The 13,794-nt window shown below is 50.1% G+C and overlaps 1 protein-coding gene across 1 annotated transcript in view; it reads left to right on the top strand.

The window, feature by feature from the left end:
- STK24 (serine/threonine kinase 24) overlaps nucleotides 1-13,794 on the top strand; it is a 129,015-nt gene that overhangs the window by 93,139 nt on the left and 22,082 nt on the right. Inside the window, exons 3-5 of the mRNA XM_054446404.2 lie at nucleotides 3,860-3,916; nucleotides 10,858-10,966; nucleotides 11,239-11,396. Coding sequence (XP_054302379.1) covers nucleotides 3,860-3,916; nucleotides 10,858-10,966; nucleotides 11,239-11,396 — 324 coding nt within the window. The remainder of the gene's footprint in view (nucleotides 1-3,859; nucleotides 3,917-10,857; nucleotides 10,967-11,238; nucleotides 11,397-13,794) is intronic.

Raw genomic sequence — 13,794 nt, 5'->3', positions numbered from 1 at the left:
TGCTGCACCCATCAACCCGTCATCTACATTAGGTATTTCTCCTAATGCTATCCCTCCCCTAGCCCACCACCCCCTGACAGGCCCCAGTGTGTGATGTTCCCCTCCCTGTGTCCATGTGTTCCTGTCCCTGCTCCTCTTCCACTTCCTCCCATTCATGTGGGAAGGAAGGGAAAGCTGCCATCCTTAGTGGTTGGCGTTGGGTGTTAGTAAGGTCCTCCTCTGTTAGTGGCTGGTGCATACAGAGCACAGGAAGAGAGCCCCAGAAATGCTAGGTGGTGATGCAGCTGCTGCCCGTGTCCAGCAGGCTCCCTCTGGTCCCCCGGGCCGACCTTCAGCGGCTGGAATGCTTGCACACCTGAAACCGCCTTCGCAAAATGATGACTGAGACGAAAGAGATCGACCTTAACTGACTCCATCTTTCTAACCTCCAAGCTGTCCTTGTTCATTCCTGGGCATAGGCTGACTTAACTTTGGGAGAAACTTATAGTTTAAACAAAGACGGTAACAGCCCTTTGCCAAAGCAGACCTCCTTCTTGCCTGGGGACTATATTGCTTTTGTAGGACTGACATTAGCCACAAGATTAGAAATTATGGCTTAGGAGTCACGCAGCTTGGGGCTACAAGATTCTGACCCACTCTAAACTGCTCCTAAGGTCAGTGCCTGAGCTATTTTGCAGGCCCTGCACTTGATGGATCAGCTGGCCCCACTCAGATCAATAAACTGGCTCATCTGATCTTGTGGCCCCCACCCAGGAACTGACTGAGCACAGGAAGACAGCTCTGACTCCCTATGATTTCATCTCTCACCAATCAGCACTTCTGGCTCACTGGCTTCCCCCACCCCACCAACTTATCCTTAAAAATTCTCCCCGAATGCTCGGAGAGATTGATTTCAGTAATAATAAAACTCTGGTCTCCTGCACAGCTGGCTCTGCGTGAATTACTCTTTCTCAACTGCAGTTCCCCTGTCTTGATGAATCGGCTCTGCCTAGGCAGCGGGCAAGGTGAACCCACTGGGCGGTGACACACCCGATGAGGTTGAAAAGCAGGTTCCACCCAGAGTGGAGCTTTTCCTGATGCAATATCCCACCCCCTGGTTGTTGGTGCTGGTGTGTGAGTCACAGGCCCAGCCCGGGTATTTGAGACGCAGTGACCTCAATAAGGACTTGAGTTGGTTGCCTGAGTGCCCTCTGGTGAGCTTCGTGTCTGGGTAGCCTTGCCACCCAGCGTGCCTGCTACCAGGAATGAGTTGGAGGGAAGCAGGAAGGCTGTGTTTTTTCTCCATCTTCCTCCCCAGGAAGGAGGCGGCCTTGGTCCTGAGGCGGGGTTTGCTTTGGGTGGAGAGCTTCTGGATGTTCTGTTGTTGCTTGCACGTCCCGAGGAAGGATCAGGGTGACACAGAAAACTTGGTTGAGGTGTCTTGCTAGGGCTCCTTAAAAGGAGAAGGTAGCCAGGTGAAGGTTATCTTGTTTGCTTGGCAAGCGGTGACCTACCTTGGTGGTCAGATTGAGAGCAGCAGCGAACTGAGGAGGGCGGAGCTTTGGAAGTGCAGAAGGACAAGGAGGTGGTCACTTGTGCCTTGCTGCTCCAGGAAGCTGCCTGGTGACCCTCAGTCCCCTAAGTCAGCAAAAGATTGTTTCCCAGGGTGTCATATTGCACAACTGGCTACAGTGGGAGAAGAGGCAGGGAGATTACCTCCCTGCTGGGAGCTTGCCTTGCTGTGAGCAGACTTTAATGCCCAGAAAATAGAAGGGATGGGAGCCAGTGAAACCAGTTAAACAGCAGCTATTAAAAAGGGAGTGGGAGTAGAAACGTCAGAGTTCCCAGCTCTCTTAGGGAAAAGCGATTTAGATTTCCTGTGCCATCTAGAAAGATACTGGTGTTTTCCTGGAAGAGCTTACTGTGGCATGCCCATTCCCCAGGAGCAGGCATTGTGGAAGCCTGTAGGTAAGCGTGTGTGTGAGATGAAGGTGTGCTGAAGGACACTGTTGATGATGGAAGCTTCCCTGAAAACAGAACCTGGGATCACCAGGCCTCCTCAAGGCAGGTGCCCGTGACTGGATGGTTATTGAATGAGTGACATGCCTGTCCCTCTGAGTTGGGTGTCAGACACATCATTCGAGGCTTCCACACTTGTCCAGTCAAGACTGAAGTTGTCTTCATTATCTTAGCAGTCAAGGACATTTAAACGCTTGAAAAGCGTTCGACATACATTAAAACTTGGGCTGTTTATTTGGACTGTCTTAGAATCAACTCCAGATGGCAGGATTTAGTTTGAATTGTGAGAGGAATGTATTTTATAAATGCAGTGCATCTTACCATTAGCTCAGCGCCTCCCTAGAGTCAATACGAGTTACCCTTCCTTGGTCACAGGGTCCACAGTTAACATTTACTGAGCTCGAGCACACCAGCACTGTCCCTGGGCACTTGAGCATACCAGCACTGTCCCTGGGCACTTGAGTTTGCTGTTAAGTGGAAAATGCAGAGAAGTAAACCTGAAATGAAAATCAGAGCAATAGATAATAAAAGTAAAGTTTGCACAGGGCATGGGGAGGGAAGACAAGTGAAGCATTTTCCTGACTTGCGGAACCTCCAAAAGCAAAAAGGCCTGGGAAGTTGGGACGTGTTCTCAAAGGGTGAGCTCATTTGGAGTCAGCGCAGTGAGACCTGGAGTCAGGGGCGAGCTGAGGGGTCTTCCTTGGGTGTTCTAAGAGCCGGACTCAGTGCTCTCCCAAAGAGACCAAAGAGCCTCAAAAACGGTTTCTTCTTTTTTTTTTTTCTCCATGTGTGCAAAAGCCACCATCAAGTCCTGAGTCAGCAGCGGAGCAGGCTGACATCTGAACCCCGTGAACCCACTGTGAACCCGCACTCTGGCGGTGGCGTCCCGTGCCAGCCGTGGGTTTTTGGCTGCTTGCCGTGGCCAGGCTCTTGGCCAAGGCCTCGTGCAGAAGCTCAGGAGACAGCTGCCCAGGCCCCTAGGTCATGAAGTGGGAGTCGGGATCCAGACCCTGCCCAGGCTGCCCCATGCCCTGCACTGCCCGCCTCCCCCAGGAGGGCGGGCAGGTTTGCGGGCTTATTTTCCAGGGAGTAGCACTTTGGGATTTGTGGTTTTAAAAAGAGAACTCTGCAAGTCATGAGGGCTGAGTAGCTTCAAGAGAGACCACAGGGAGGCAAGGCAGGCGCAGAGCTGGGGACCGTGAGAGCCAGGGCCTTGAGAGGACACAGACACGCATGTTAGGACAGACCTCCTTTTCTGGAAAGCTCCCTGAGGGGAGAGAGTGGCAGCTTTGGGAGGTGCTAGAATTGGCTGCCCTTCTGCCAAACAGGCAAGTGAGTCGGAGGCCACGCTAGGCGGCCCCTCCACTCACAGGGACCTGGAGACACGGTGGGGGGTGGGGGGGTGGTGCAGGGGAGGCTCAGTGCTGCAGGAGGGAGGAAGAGGAGAGGATGTTGCCTTGGCACTGCTCTCCCGATGTGTATGACACCGCTGCCTCAAGTGGCTGCAGGTTCTCAGCTCTCACTGTGCCTGAGGATCCCCCAGTGAAGTGGCCTAAAAATGGAAGCACCCAGTCTGCCTTCTGAGATCCTGGGGCAGTGGGTGAGAACGCACGCCCCAGAGCCCTGGAGTCAGCTGCGGGCCCCCGAGCACACCCCACAGCTCCCTCCCAGAGCATGATGGGGGTGTCCCTGCACTCTGGGGGTCCCTGCACAGTTCTTACTTTGACACACTTCCCGTGCTGGTACATGTTTGTAAAACTTTCTAGTTCCAATATAATTGTGAAAAATACCCTTTGATTATTAAAAAAAATTTTCCTGGATTCATTTTGAAAATGATTCTCTTCTTTTTTTTGTTTTATAGGATACAAAATTATGGATAATAATGGAATATCTTGGTGGAGGCTCCGCACTAGATCTAGTAAGTATTATGTTGGATGCAGAATACGTATCAAAGGTTTTTCTCAGGAAACCTGGGTTTTAAAGAATCCGTTGCATGTATCCATTTCTTTTTCTTTCTTTCAAGTTTCATTAAAAAAGGAACCAAACTATTCCTTGTGTGTTTTTGCTTTTTATATATCACTAAAAATTATCGGTTTACCTTTTTCTTTCTTTCTTTCTTTCTTTTTTTTGAGATGGAGTCTCGCCCTTTTACCCAGGCTGGAGTGCAGTGGCGCAATCTCAGCTCACTGCTACCTCTGCCTCCTGGGTACAAGCGATTTTTGTGCCTCAGCCTTCCAAGTAACTGGGACTACAGGTGCATGCCACCACACCTGGCCAATTTTGTGATTATTATTGTTGTTGTTGTTTTTGGGTAGAAATAGGGTTTTGCCATGTTGGCCAGGCTGGTCTCGAACTCCTGACCTCAAGTGATCCCCCTGTCTCGGCCTCCCAAAGTGCTGGGATTATAGGCCAGGCGCGGTGGCTCACGCCTGTCTGTCTACTTTTGAAACCAGCTGTTTTGTTTCATGGGAAACCAATAAATCTGTTCATAGAAGGAAGCAAGGAAGGATCATGCCTGGAATTATCTCACCTGAAAACAGTTGGGTAGCTTATTTTCTGAAACAGGTTCTATTTACTTTTGTAGGGCTGTTATCATTGTTTCATATTTCACATGACAACTTAGTTTCCAAAATAAGCGTGTAATATTGTCATTTTGGAATTAAGGGGCAGGGTGTGATTATGGGAGGTCGGATGTCGGATGTGGGAGAAGTGGTCATGCCTAAGGGGAACACACACTTCCCTGCTTGCCGGCGCTTCCAGGGCGTGGAGGTGGGGCTGGCCCGCACCAGTGATGTCTCCTCTGAACTCTCCCTCAAGTGCCTTCTGTGGCCTCCAGTCCACATGTAAGGTAGTGGAAGCCAGGTGGAGGGTGGCTGTACCGTCCCGGTCTGTGATTTCCTTGTGTAAAACATGGCTTCCTATTGGGTTTTGATGCAGTGCTTACAGATAACCAGCATATGTCATGAGCGCAGCTGAAGTCATCCTTGAAACATAGTAAATGCAAACGAATTCGTGCAGCTGTTTAGCACTTGCTGTCTCATTCCCGCTGTGGTTATGCAGCGAAGTCACTGTGATCACCCTTTCCCCACCCCTTCTGTAAGTGCAGGGCATTTAGGTGAGTGATGATTTTCAAGATAGGTCAGGTCTGTCATTGCAGTGTTAGAGGTTGGGTCCTGGATGATAGGTGGTCATCAGGATGACAGGGCTGCGGTTTCCACCGCGGTTGCAGGGAGAGCTGAAGGAAGCTGTGTTATTTTAGTGTAGTCTACATAGATTTTATTCATTAAGGAAAAAAAGCCCCTTTGAGAGGAAACTTCTTAGGCCTGGTACAGTGGCTCACACTTAATAGTCTGTTCACTTTTGGGAGGCTGAGGTGGGAGGATCACTTGAGCCCAGAAGTTCAGGACTGGCCTGGGCCACATAGCAAAATCCCATCTCTATAAAAAATTTAATTCTAAAATAAATAAGATGAAACTTCTTTCTCACAGTAATAATAGCAATTGATAGTATGTTTTGGGAAGATAAACTTCTGAAACTATATGTATCTCCAGAAGGCTAACATACTCAATTTACCTAATCAAATGCTGTTATAAACCATAAAAATAATTGATAAAAATGGTATTAAAAAGGCAGATTTCAAGAAAAATTAATATGGTATAAAATTATATTAAAAAGGGAAAAACAGCAATGTAGCGGGATTACTTTTACAACTTATTTTGGTTCCTTTCCATAAATGTTCACATAAAGAGCTTTTCATTTTTTCACCCTGTTGGGAAATACTACAGAAATGTAGAAAATTACCTCATTTTATGTAATTAGATTTACTTTTATCTTAAGTGAATTTCATTTGTAGCATATACGAAGTTGTTTACAGGGACTCTTTTTCCAACATTAAGTCCTTCAGAAGAGCAATTCCAGGAATGCTTTAACGTGTTCATTTTTAATGGTATAATAATTTAATTTATTTGATGATAACCTTCGGATTTCTTTGAATTGCAGTCTGTGAAATTTTAAATACTACAGTTGGAAGGGTAAAACTCTCCACTTAAAAAATCCCAGATAGTGTGAGACTTCCAGCAAACCATTTTTCACTTCTGCTTAAGGAGTTCTGGTGACAAGGGACAGACATTCCTTTTTGAATGTCCCTAATCGTCTCATTTAATTGGTGCAGGAATGGAGACCCTCATGGGTGAGGGGTCCCAGCCAGGAGACCCTCAGGATTGAGGGGTCCCAGGTAGCAGAGGCTGGGCCTTGACACTTGCTCTGCCAGTTCAGAGCCTGTGGCCTCCCTTGACCCCACACTGTCCTCTACCGACCTCTGATGTTGTCATCTTTCTCCATCTTTACCCTTTTCTGTTGGCCTGCTCTCAGCCCCTCAAAGAGGCCACACTTTCTTGGGAAGGGGTGTTTTGGAGGTAGGCTGGGAGCTGTTGCAGTCTTTGCTTCTTTCCCACATCCACACCACCGGGCCCCCTTGAGGTGCAAGGGTCTGCCGGAGTTGAGGGGAACTGAAAGTCCATCTGGAAATTTACAGATGCCTGGGGCACCCTGGAGAGGGGAAGTGACTTTGCCCCAAGTTAAAAATTGGGTGGCAGACAACATGGCATATACATAAATCTCGGGCCCCACATGTCAGAGCGAAGGACGAAGCAGAGAGGCTTTATGACTTGAAGGCTGGGATGAGCCCAGGTCTGCTTAGGCGAGTTGCTGAGACCTCACCCGTGGACAGCTAGCCCAGGTCTGCTGTCGGGCATAAGCATCCCTCAGCTGGCAGGGGTGCGTCCCTTAGCAGCCACCTTTGCTGCTCTCCGGGTGCTTTTTAACTTTTAAAAAATGCAAATTTGGGATCTCAGGTGGAGAATAGAGACAGTATTATTAAGAGCCATGAATATAAAATAGGTACACATTTTTGTTTTGAATGCACATATTTGAGTGTGTGCTCAGTCTGTTGGTTTAAAAAATTTTAAATAAAATGGTAAATGGAAATTAAGTGTTTGTATGATCCCAAGGCCACTGGGCTCTTGGAATATAGCTTGAAAACTGCTCACGTCAGTCATCTCTCAAGTTCCAGCCGCCTTGCCTGTAGGGTGCCCTGACTTAGAAGAGCATAAGAAGTATCACCCTAACTTAAATGCAGTCCATCTTTGTAGCCTAGCGAGGGAAACCATTTTTCATTCGGCATAGACTTGTGTGCCTCCCGCGTGTCAGGGGCTGCTCTGGCCGTTGGGGGTTATTGCTGTTGGACACAGCAGCAGAAAGTCCTGCTCTCGGGGAGTTCTGGTGGGGAGGTCAGTCAATTACACTATTTGTTAGAAGGTTCCTTCCTTACAAGGAAAACAGTGCAGGCGAGGGAGGTGAGTGGGGGAGCTGGAGTGAGGATGAGCCACAGAGGGCCTCAGACCAGAAGGTTTTAGCTGATTAAAAGATCAGCCAGTGTTGCCAGAGAATCCGAGGGACAACCTTGGAATCTAATTACAGAGGGACTATGCTACATAAATCAGTCACTTAATCAGGCAGAGATGTTTGACAGACTTAAAAAATGAGTACACAACATGGGTTTTAAGAAATGAGATGGCATATTCATTGATGTTTAGGCCAAGTTGCCGTCATAGCAGCTCTAAAACAGTGTCTCACAAAAGATAGAAATGTATTTCTCCCCCGCGCTTGGAGTCAGTGGCTCCGGTCCATACCATCAAGGTCTGTGCTGGTGGGTGGCTCCAGCATCTGGAGCCCCAGGCTTCCCTCGGTCTTCAGCCATTGTCCTCTCCCACTGCCAGTGCTTCAGGGCCAAGACCAAGCAGGAGCATGGGGCACGTTTGCTCCTGTCTGACCCGCTGGCGAGGTCTTAGTCACCTGACCACAGGCTGCTGCTCAGAGTCTGGGAAATGTGGTCTCTTGTTGTGGCTGAGTGCCTGGCTGATAGTCCCTGTTACAGAGCTTCGAAGCAGGGGAGGACAGGCTCAGGGAGGGGGAGTTAGAAGTCATCCAGAGGTGGGATGTGGTCTAAGTTTTTTTCCTGGGTCCTATTTGAAGAGTCTGCAAGTGCCTGAATGATGGAGAGCATGGTCACGATGGCGAACGCCATCTGATGACTTGGAGAGCTTGGCCTGGTCCGAGCTGCTCATGAGGCACTCTGGGGGATAGACAGCAGCTGAATACCCTTTATAGTGGATTTTGACGCAGAAAGGATTTCCCCCCAAGTAAAGAGAGTTTTATCTCTTTTTCTCCCCTTCCTCCTCATTCCCCATGGGCATATAAGTCATTGATGGATGGTGTTCAGGGCAGATTTAAAAGGGCAGAACCATGCAGATAGTCATCACAGAGCCAGCCCTTAATTATCCAGGGGAGGATTTTCCATGAGTGTTCCTCACCTCTTCCTCTTAGCGCCCTTTGGGAATGACAGCAGGCCGCTCTGCCGTTGCTTTCGGGAGACTTGGTAATGGAAGGGAGGTGGTTAAGTCCAGATCTAACCACAGGTATTGATCGTCGGCTTGGGCACAGACTTGGTGAAGGAGGAGATGGGAGATGGGACCCGACTCTAATGTGACTTTTTTTTTGAGACGGAATCTTGCTCTGTCGCCCAGGCTGGAGTGCAATGGTGCGATCTTGGCTCATTGCAACCTCTGCCTCCTGGGTTCAAGCAATTCTCCTGCCTCAGCCTCCCAAGTAGCTGGGATTACAAGCATGTGCCATCATGCCCGGCTAATTTTTCTGTGTTTTTAGTAGAGATGGGGTTTCACCATGTTGGCCAGGCTGGTCTCGAACTCCCAACCTCAGGTGATCCACCCACCTCGGCCTCCCAAAGTGCTGGGATTACAGGTGTGAGCCACCAAGCCTGGCCTCTAACATGACTTTGATCTTTGGTTGACTGGATTCTCCTGCACTCCAGCGTTATGAACAAAAGCAAACACTCCGGCATCTCTATCCTCCTCCCCACTGTCCACCCAGGTGTTGAGAAAAGTCTGTGTTCCTCATTTTGAAAATTAAAATTTCTACATTCTGTGAACACTGAAAAATAGATGTGGAGAAAGCTGACTTAAGGCATAGTTTTCCCGATTGTGTTCTTTAGAATAGTAGTTTTGATATGCATTTCTTGTAAATAAGACTTTTGGTCAGGTAACTGGGAAAAACTACGTTCTGGGGAACAGAGTCTGTGCCGTAATGTCTTAGTCTGAGGTAACTTTTGGACAATATCTTAATTGGAATTTGGGACAATTTCTGGCAGGTGATGGAGACGGGCATTTTGACCTTCTCTGAGCATATGTGTGAGGTCAAACTAAAAGCGATAAGTGCATTCTGTGCACCTGGGTCCTTGGTGGAGAAGGCCAGGGGTGGCTGGATTCCAGGTGTGTCTGCTGCCAGGCAGGCCAGAGTCCCAGCGAGGCCAGCGTGTGAGGAGAGGCCGCCTCTGAGAGTGGCCCTGACCCTGGGATTGCTGTGTAGACCAGGGCAGGCCTGCGAGCCAAGGCAGCACAGCTCACCCATGGGCCGGAAAGCAGGGCCAGGTATGAGTCAGGCTGTGGTTTCGGTGACAAGGGCTGTCTCAGTTGCCCCCACACTGCACCCCACAAGTACTTCCGGATGTGGAACAGGACGTGAAGGAGCTGAGGCACGCAAGGAGGACTGTCGGGCTCTGTCCCAGAGATGTGCACGCCTGAGTCGGATGCTTCCTGTGGAGGAGCGCCCTAGTTTTCATCCCCTTTGGCTTAAAGCACATTTCTTATCTTTTTAAAACTAAGTGAAAGGCCCCAGATTGTATCTTCCTGTTGGCTAAAATGTGTGGGTGTGGGCTGTGAAGACATTCACTGTCAAGTCTGAAAACCAAGAATGGAGGACCATGATTTGGGGGAACCCTACCTGCATCAATTAGACGTCTGGCTCCGTTTCTGTGGTTCTGGGGAGCGCTGGTGGCTTTGCTGCTGTCATCCGTGGAATTACTGTTTGTGACTGACTGCCCCACTCTGCAGGGGGCGGGGTCTTCCCATCTGGTTTGAAGTGAGCCTGTGTTACCCTGGTTTTCCTTTCCTTTTAAATGGAGATGTGGATACCTGACATTTCTTCCTTTCATCTTATACAGTTGTGGATATAAAGGAGTCAATAGGAACAATTATTTTGAGTTTCTGAGAAGAAAAGCGTTCAGAGGTAATGATTACCTTAGGGATAATATAATAGTTATTTTTATTATATAATATCTATTACATAACAAATCCCAAACTATTAGGATTTAAGCTCTTTCAGCTGCATTCCCCCAAGTTGGGGAGCTTTAACTGCAGATTTAAAAAATTCTAATACAAAGATATCCTCAGAGGCGCCTGGCTCCTAGGCCTTCTTTCCTGGGTGTTTTTGGGTACCAGGGGTGAGCCTTCTGGTAAGGGAACCACATATGTTAGGATAGATCCTGGCTGCTCTGTCTCTTGGCTGTTCGTTTCCTGGAGTGAAATCCCCAGCCTGTACCCCGCCCCTGCCATGGCCAGGGGGTCGCCCTGTGGTCAGCTGCAGGCGCAGGCGGGGCCGCGGGCTTCCTCATTGGCTCAGCCTGTACCCCGCCCCTGCCATGGCCAGGGGGTCGCCCTGTGGTCAGCTGCAGGCGCAGGCGGGGCCGCGGGCTTCCTCATTGGCTCCGCTTTGCTTCTCGGCTGGTTTGGCTTCATTCAGCAAAGCCGTTTTCTCGGGCCCTTTGTTTTTTTAAGGGTCCCTCAGTGGACTGTAATTGTTAGGGCAAAATCATGTGTTCTAAGTGAAGAAGATTTCAGGTTTTAATTACCCTTGTCCATTAACATGGGTAGTGTTTCTGTTTTATCTCAAACTTTTCATAAGATAATCATTTAAGTGACTTTAAGAATTTTTTTCTCTTCTTAGTTAGAACCTGGCCCGTTAGATGAAACCCAGATCGCTACTATATTAAGAGAAATACTGAAAGGACTCGATTATCTCCATTCGGAGAAGAAAATCCACAGAGACATTAAAGGTAAGAGGACATCCATTTTCATTCCTTTGAAATACCGAAGGCGGTGGTGGGGTTGCCCTGAAGCCTTCTCAAGGGAAGGTGCCGGCACCCATTTGTCCTGCACATTTGCCTTGCCTGGGCTGGGCTGGCTTTGAGGGGGTCTGACAAAAAGTGTAGCCCCTGGTGCCTGTTTTCGGTGGGCTCGCCACCTAGCTGGGGAGAAGACACGCTTGTGGCAGTGCACGGAGTTGTAAGTCCACGCCTCCCAGGGCCCCCTTGGCTTTCTTTTGCAGCGGCCAATGTCCTGCTATCTGAGCATGGTGAGGTGAAGCTGGCGGACTTTGGTGTGGCCGGCCAGCTGACGGACACCCAGATCAAAAGGAACACCTTCGTGGGCACCCCGTTCTGGATGGCACCCGAGGTCATCAAACAGTCGGCCTACGACTCGAAGGTGAGGGGAGGGTGAGGGCGGCGCCGCGCCGCGCCGCGCCTCACAAGGCCTGGAGGGCTCCCACCTTTTGTTCCTTATCCTGGTAGCTTTTCTAAGTTGGAACGAAGCTGGTACCTTGAGGTAGGTCATAAAGGTAATTCTTCAACCTTGGTTATGAACAGTTTTCTCCTCTGTCTCCTGCTGTATCATTTAATACCCTGTGCTGATCCAGCCCACCATGATCGAGGTTTTTAACTCAAGCTGTGTTTGTTTGGTGGCAGTGGGGACACAGGGCGGAGTGGGTTCAGAGAGGGGTGGCAGGAACCGAAGGGCCATGGTGGCGAGGGGTGGAGGTGTGTGCGGTTGCAGAGGGGCTCCACCTGCTGTCTGGGCACAGCTGGGGGTCGAAGTGCAAGTGCATGGAGTCTGCAACCTTGAAGGGGCCTGAAGAGAAAGGAGCTCCCACAAGAGAAATGGGGGGAGTCCATGCAAGTGTGAGAATGGAGGAAGAACAGTGCTCTGAGTGACTGCTGCAGGGTCTTCCTATTATTTTTAGTTCTGAGGATTCTCGTTCCCAGCCTGTCCTTGTCAACATGAGATGAAACCCTAACCCTTTCTTCCCACTGTTTTTTACTTGTCCTGTGTTAGGGATGCTCTCCTAATTTTTCTCATATTCTTTTTCTCTGTTGCCCTCCACTTTTGTGAACTCTATTAGATGGGACAAAAAATCCCGGGACTTTGCCTCCTGGGGCTCTGGTTTAACTTCATTTCCCACAGTCTGCTCTTCTCAGGACCCTGTACGCAGTTAAAAGGCCACATGATCCACGGAGAATTGGCTTTTCTGGGCCCCAACTTTCTGAGCAAACAAATACCTAACTCAGATATGCATACGGGCCGAACCTTGCTGCTGCTTTTAAATAGAAATCTTCCCAGTACCCAGTAGACTTCCCACCTTGTTAAACATAGTACAGGAAGCACCGGGTGACTTTCCCTGCAGACCCAGGTCACTGTTGCAAGCTATAGACTGTTAGAAAGCATCCAGGTTGTAGCTCAAGTTGCAGGTGTACCTGGTTCCACCATGGGAGGAGTGAGCCCGTCTCACTGTTGAGTGGTAGCGGTGGCCGTGACTTTTCTGAGCACTATGATGGCCTTGACAGCCACTGGCTGGTGAGTGACTAGTGGGTTCCCCCACCCCCCACATAGCAGACCTGGCTGGTCTTGGGTGTGTGCCCTTGCTTGGGAGTATCTCTACCCCACGTGGGAGGGACACTGCCTTGGCTGCTTCTCATCTGCAGCCACTTTGGCTATCGACCCTTTTCCTGGGGTCATGTAATTTTGGGACTCGACCAGGAACTTACACGTTTAGTCCATTCTCTTTATTTTAAGCTGAGCCCATTTATCAAAGTTCATCTGTGTAGATTTTGGCAAGGCTGAGACTAGAACCCATGTTTCTTAACTCATTGGATGACACCACCTCGATTATTCTCTTCTCATTCTTTGTAGTAAATTAGTTGATCTACCATGTGACTGAGGACTCTGATTTTAGATTTCCCTCCCTCTCTCCCTCCTTTCCTCCCTCCCTCTCTCCCTCCTTTCCTCCCTCCCTCTCTCCCTCCTTTCCTCCCTCCCTCTCTCCCTCCTTTCCTCCCTCCCTCTCTCCCTCCTTTCCTCCCTCCCTCTCTCCCTCCTTTCCTCCCTCCCTCTCTCCCTCCTTTCCTCCCTCCCTCTCTCCCTCCTTTCCTCCCTCCCTCTCTCCCTCCTTTCCTCCCTCCCTCCCTCCCTCCTTCCTTCCTTCCTTTCCTCCCTCCCTCTCTCCTTCCTTCCTTTCCTCCCTCCCTCCTTCCTTTCCTCCCTCCCTCTCTCCTTCCTTCCCTCCCTCCCTCCTTCCCTCCCTCCCTCCCTCCCTCCCTCCCTCCCTCCTTTCCTCCCTCCCTCCCTCCCTCCTTCCCTCCCTCCCTCCCTCCTTCCTTCCTTCCTTCCTTTCCTCCCTCCCTCTCTCCTTCCTTCCTTTCCTCCCTCCCTCCTTCCTTTCCTCCCTCCCTCTCTCCTTCCTTCCCTCCCTCCCTTCTTCCCTCCCTCCCTCCCTCCTTTCCTCCCTCCCTCCTTTCCTCCCTCCCTCCCTCCCTCCTTTCCTCCCTCCCTCCCTCCCTCCCTCCTTTCCTCCCTCCCTCCCTCCCTCCCTCCTTTCCTCCCTCCCTCCCTCCCTCCCTCCCTCCTTTCCTCCCTCCCTCCTTTCCTCCCTCCCTCCCTCCCTCCTTTCCTCCCTCCCTCCCTCCTTTCCTCCCTCCCTCCTTTCCTCCCTCCCTCCCTCCCTCCTTTCCTCCCTCCCTCCCTCCCTCCTTTCCTCCCTCCCTCCCTCCCTCCCTCCTTTCCTCCCTCCCTCCCTCCCTCCTTTCCTCCCTCCCTCCCTCCCTCCCTC

The sequence above is a fragment of the Pongo pygmaeus genome, chromosome 14, assembly GCF_028885625.2.
Source record: "Pongo pygmaeus isolate AG05252 chromosome 14, NHGRI_mPonPyg2-v2.0_pri, whole genome shotgun sequence".
NCBI classification, from domain to species: domain Eukaryota; kingdom Metazoa; phylum Chordata; class Mammalia; order Primates; family Hominidae; genus Pongo; species Pongo pygmaeus.
The sequence above is the reverse complement of the archived record's forward strand: the minus strand, read 5'-3'. Positions and strand labels throughout refer to the sequence as shown.